This window comes from Trachurus japonicus, chromosome 18, assembly GCF_045865225.1.
Source record: "Trachurus japonicus isolate A0001 chromosome 18, Traja_1.0".
Taxonomy (NCBI): domain Eukaryota; kingdom Metazoa; phylum Chordata; class Actinopteri; order Carangiformes; family Carangidae; genus Trachurus; species Trachurus japonicus.
In genome coordinates, this window is record NC_140924.1 from 25,971,545 (window position 1) to 25,977,544 (window position 6,000).

The 6,000-nt window shown below is 41.2% G+C and overlaps 1 protein-coding gene across 1 annotated transcript; it reads right to left on the reverse strand.

Moving 5' to 3' along the window:
* Nucleotides 1-1,903: 1,903 nt before the first annotated feature.
* Nucleotides 1,904-3,742, reverse strand: LOC146969461 (uncharacterized). Its single transcript, XM_085759405.1, has 6 exons — nt 3,675-3,742; nt 3,200-3,514; nt 2,780-3,124; nt 2,260-2,343; nt 2,128-2,174; nt 1,904-2,035 (listed from the first exon to the last, which is right to left on the reverse strand). Exons 1-6 carry the CDS (start codon nt 3,715-3,717, stop codon nt 1,904-1,906), a joined length of 966 nt encoding a protein of 321 aa, XP_085615531.1. The 5' UTR covers nt 3,718-3,742.
* Between the last annotated feature and the right edge of the window lie 2,258 nt (nt 3,743-6,000).

Here is a 6,000-nt window from a genome sequence, read left to right on the forward strand (position 1 = left end):
CTGTAGCCCAGCAAGGATTTGGTGCTTGCTTGGAACCAGTTTTAAGAACCAAGAACCGGTTCCTAGGTGGTGGAAAAGCAAAGAACCGGTGCTAAGCAGGCACTGGCTCTGAACCAACACTGGAACCAGCTCAGTGGAAGAGGGGCCACAGTGGGCTGCAAACACATTGTGTCGCAATACTGTTTCTCTCTCTTTATTATGATTCTGACAGTAAGAAGTAAATGCAGGTCAGTCTGGGGTGAATACTTCCTCAGAACAATTTCTGTTTTGTGGTTAGTAGTAGGCTACATGAGAAGTTTCTTGCTATTTACAGCTTTTTACATCTATGTAACAGGCTAACACATTTGAAACTAAGAATAAAGAAGAAAAAGAACTTTGTGGTCAAATATTGAAAAAAAAAGAAAGAGAGAAAGCAAAGCCAGCCCTCCAACAACACTGTCATAAAGCTCCTCCCCCTCTTTCTCTACATGGGCGGCGGTGGAACGCCTCTTTGTCACTGCCTCTTTTTTTGTTCATATAAAGATGAGTGCGGCTGTGTGGATTGGTTTTTAACCTGCTAATAGGTCTAAGGGTAAAAATATATACATGGCAATGAGAAGTGAAAGAACAGAGGCGAACGGTGTTGCAAACAAACAGCATCACAAATGCAGCCACAAAGACATCCTGTCAGGGGGGAAGGACAGGTGCGTGAGGAGGAGGAGGGGGGGCGGAGGTGTCAAAACCACTTTGGTTAAACTCGCTGTGAGAGAGCTTGACCAGAGCGGGAACTCAGAAGCGAGACGTGTTTTTTCTTCTCCCTCTCTCTCTCGCTCTCTGTCTTCTTATTAGTCAGTGGGCTGCAGCAGTTCTTGAAAACACAAACCGCCCCTACAAGAGAAAACTGCTTCAAAGCTGAGTGTTTGCTCCACGACCCAGAAACTCAGATACTCAATAGGAGCTAATAAGACAAATTACATTTTATGTTAAATTAAATTAAGATGACAGAGCGACAGCCTGCACAATGCGGCTGCTGAAATTTCTAGACAACAAAAGCCATTTCACTGACTGAAGTGGATGAAAGTTTACTTCTAGAGACGACGAGATGAGACACGGTGCTGCTGTGGCCCTTAAGGCCCCATGTCTCTGGTGACAAAGGGCAGGCTGAGCTTTTATATGTCAGTTGACCACAACAGTGGCTGTAAACACATCACTCTGTGGGTGGAGGCTTCAGCATCTGATGAACAAACAGGATACACCACCTCACACATCTGATACACGCCACCGGCCTCTCTTTGCGGTGCGTTGACTTTAAATAACTTATCTTTCCAGTCTCAGCTGACGGCAGCAGTGAAAGGTGTCAAACCATCACGATGCAGAGCCGACGCTAGAGCCATCGTAGGTGGTCTACTGCCCCCTGCTGATCATGAGCCGAACTGCACACAACTAAGAAGAGCAACCGAGGCCTCACTGAGTATAATGAAAAATATGGCAGCTTAGCTTTAGAACAGAGTGAAACTGTCAAAGTAATAACATCTTCAATACATTACACTTTTACATCTGTGGTTCTCAAACTGGTGAGACATAGAGCAACAGCAGTTTGGGGGTGCGGGGTGAAATGTTGATCTCATAGTTCAGCCACATTTAAGAGAATCACACATACATAGTGATAAAAACAGCTACAATGACTTTATATCTTTTAGAACTAACAAAGTAAAAGCATATTTCATTGATCTTATTGTCTCTTCAAAGATTCTGGTTTAAACATTAAGTACAAAAAGGTTCCATAACTGTGGAAAATCAGGCTCAGAGTATAAAATGATTAAAAACCATCAAATGCATTTCCATTGATCTCATCTCTGATATTAAGAGTAAGTGAACTGACAGAGAGAAGAGAAAGAGAAGAAAAAGAAGAAGAATATGTGTCTCACTCCCGCTCCATCAGTCTGACTCCAGAGTAAATCGTCTCCTCCTCTTTGTTCCTCTGTCTCCTGCTCGTGTTCGGCCTCTTGCTGTAGTCCAGAGCTACATACTGCAGGTCATCAGACTGCTCATTCTGCTAGGAAACAAGATAAGAGCTGCAGTAAATTATGGGATAAGACTCCAGACAAGTACATATCACTCATTTGGGAGGATATATTCTGAGCTGACCTGAGTCTCAGTGGTGTACACTGCCACGCTGTGCTGAGAGTGTGAACCTTTAAAGAAAAGAAATCAAGTTTTATTGCCTAACCAATTGGATTCAATCTAACATCTTCTGTGGTTACATATTAGTTCATTCACCTCTGGAGTGCAGGTACAGTCTCTGGGCCATTTTACAGAGGACACAGATGAGGGCGATGTTCACAATGACAGACAGAAGCAGAGCTGCAACCACAGACACCCAGACAGGAAGAGTGTCTGTCTCTATGAAAGACAAACAAAATCATCAAATAAAGAAAACAGGAAAACTTGATTTAAACAGAGTTTATGACATTAAAGGGATAGTTCAACATTTTTGGCAAATCCACCTATTGCCATAATCCCTAAAGTCATAGGGGTGGGTTCATTACTTTTAAGTTTTGGTGCATGTTGTTTTGAGATCCACGGGGCAGAGACACAAGCTGCTCAGCGAACACAATGGAGGTGAATGGTACAGGTCCCCTGTCCCTCAAAACTCATCAAATACACAATCCAACAACTCCAAAACGCCCTCGGTGAGACAAATAAAGACAATAATTGAGACAACACCCACTGGCCTGTCCAGGGTCACACACACACACACACACACACATGAATTAAGGGGACAAGTTAAGTTGCTCACCTTCAACATTAAGTCTCGTTCCTTCCCCAAACAGTACCGCTCCACACGAAGCCACAGCGCAGTAGTACATCCCATCATCAGACAAGCCCACGTTCTCTTTCCATAAATTGTACACACAGCTGCTCCGTGCAGGAGACTCAGACTCTGCAGCCTTCACACACCGACTGCTGCTGTTTGTGTGGACGTACATGATCCCCAGGCTGGGCTTTCCTGTGTCCTTGAACCAGTAAACTCTGTGATCTCCGTCACTGGTTCCAGTGGTCAGCGTGCAGTTCAGAGTCACGGAGCCTCCTCGCTGCACAGAGTCAGACGCTGGCTGCTTGAGGAAAGAGAAGCAGTTGGAGTCTGGAAACAGATATAAGCTGTTAGAAAACACACAGAGTAATGTCATAAATATACGACAGAAAGCATGCAGGTTACCTTTTACAGCTAAAAGCGTTCCATTGCTGAATTTAGTGATTTTGACAGTGGTTTCTCCACAGAAGTACATGGCTGAATCTGAGCCCCGGACATTAGAAATCTTCAGTTTATAAGATCCATCAAATGAAATTCGTGGGTCATTTTTAAAATGGTCGTAGAGTTCATTGTACGAATGGGAATGTGCGTAGACCGAGGAAATGATTTGAGGCTGCTCTCCTGCAACCTGCTTGTACCAACACAGATTTTTGGCACCGTGTGGATAGAAACAAGGTAAAGTCACATTGTCTCCGAGGTTGGCGTGAAGCAGAGCACCATCTGAAAGGTAAAGATAATGTCCATTGAACACAAATACGACTGTTGAAATGTTAAAACACATTGGAATTATTTAAAAAAAAGTCAATCAGGATTTGGAATAACAATCATTAGATACCACTCATCTCTATAGCTCGAATAAGCAAAGGAGGGAAAGACTTACAGGCTCTAAAGAGGTGAATCAGCAGCATGAACCACTTGAACATCCTTCACCCTCCAGTGCTCAGACTCTTCCAGTGGCAGATGGTTGTTTCAGTAAAGGGGTCAAAGACAAGGAAACTGCACCTTCAGCGGAAAGTGGTATTTACGTAACCCAGGTAGTGCATATTTGTGTGTCTCTAGTTGCACAGAAGGAAGTGACAGACTCTGATTTGATGCCTCACATTGACACCACCCATCTGATACATTTCTCAGATTTTGTATTAGGATGGGAACACTTTCTAGAGTTGTAGTTGTCCTGCAACCTTTTACAACTTTCCACTGTCCATAGGAAACCCAGATAGATCTTTTTCTTTTTTAGAATATTTTCTGACATTTTACTTGAACCTTGTTACAGTCTTTTGTGGTCTGGCTGCATTTCCAACTGTACAAAGTGCACCATGCTTGCATGCATCACTTCTGCAAATGATGCCACATGTGATTTTCAGAGGGTTACGCCTAATTACACCTAATTGCCTGAGGGGGGCGCCAACAGCGCTGCAACATGTTTTACTGGGTGGGATGTTTGTGGTTTGCATCAGTCGTGCAGAGGGTTTGTCTTTTTTTTAATCATCGGCAAACTCATTTCAATTGAACAGTGGGGAAAGTAAAACTGATATAGATAAATAACAAATAGAAAAGATTGGAGTAGGAGTAGAACTTTATGATGCATAATAGTTAGAGCAGTTTAGCAGGATACTCTGACCATCTGTGAAAAAATTTATTACCAATAGCTTTCTTTACCATTGTGTTCCTGTAGGTGTCTAGTAACAGCTCTCAATTTATTTATTTCCAAATCCATTGGGAAAATTCTGGAGAGTCAATCAAAGTTAAGGTGCCCAGAGGGCTCGGGTGAGAAAAAATAAAAAAAATGAAAATTCTAATTTAAGTTTGTGAGATGTCTAACTAGGGGTTTTAAGGGGTGCTGAGTCCATTTCAACCATTAGTTTTGAGTAAAATTGTTTCCCTGACCATAAATTATTGGTATATTTGAGTTATAGTGTATGGCAAAGGGTATAGTAAAAGTCATTGTTGAACAGATTCTAGCCTATTCTAAATCTAAAGATTCCATTCTAAAAATAAATAAATAAATAAAATGAAAATAAAAAAGAAGAAAGAAATACAAAATACTTCAGAAGAGTACACTAGTTAGAAAAAAAACCATGACACTTGTCTATTTTAGCAGGTACAACATGTGCATGATTAAATTATCTGACTTTGAGTAATTTAATCATGCACATATGTTATCCAGACATGGCTCAGGAGTTGTATCATGCACCTGATAATTTCTACCAAGACCGACTAAAAAACAGTTTGTTGGAGACAGCACCGAGACAAAGAGTCCTCATGCAGTCTTCTGATTAATGCTGCATCGTCCACACCCTCAGAATAAGCTAAAATCTGAGGATGGCCTTTTGAGGTGACTTTTGAGAGCTTTTGAGAATCTCAGTCCCAGGACCTTCACAAATGAAGCACCTCAAGCCATAAACTCCATGTTGTACCTGCTAAAATAGACAATGTCACGGTTTTTGTCAAAACAGACTGTGGTGGTCCATACAACTAGACTAAGGTTACTATAGTAGAGAAGGTTGCCACAACTCAATTGATCACACTGGTTATATATTTTTTCCCCAATATGATGGACCATGGACTCGATCAAGACAGTTGTGTACCTATTGAAACTGAATTACTACATAAATTAGCTCTAGCTCATCACTACATTACAACATAAACTAGCTCCTATGGACATTATCAACATTTGCTAATGACTCTCATGCTTGCTAACTAGATAGTTATCTAACATTAGCTAGGTGAATGGTTGTTCTTTTTAAGCAATAAACGAGAATATTATTGCATTTCTTAATTTACTAGATAAAAGCATGTGCTAGCAGAAGGAAAAACTATTATTATGTCAAAAGGTAACTATCATACCTTAAAATCGTGTTTGTTCTCCAAAAATATTTGCCATGATGCAATGCTCCCTCTCAATCCTTCCAGAGGGCATCATGACCATAGAAACCACACTCATGTACTGGGTATCATGCATGTGCACAGTTGGTGTCATCACTCTTCTGAAGTATGACTGGTTTGGTCTGACTGAAAATGACGAAAAGATGATCTGCCTATTGTTGCTCTACTTGTGTGATATCATCCTCACTAACACCTGTGTTCATCCTCGGTATGTATATATTTTTGATGTTATGATGGATGAGATTGCCTATTTGTATATGACCTGTTTGTGTTGTATTGTTGTGTATAGATACTGCCTTTCTGTAAGTGAATCACTGAAG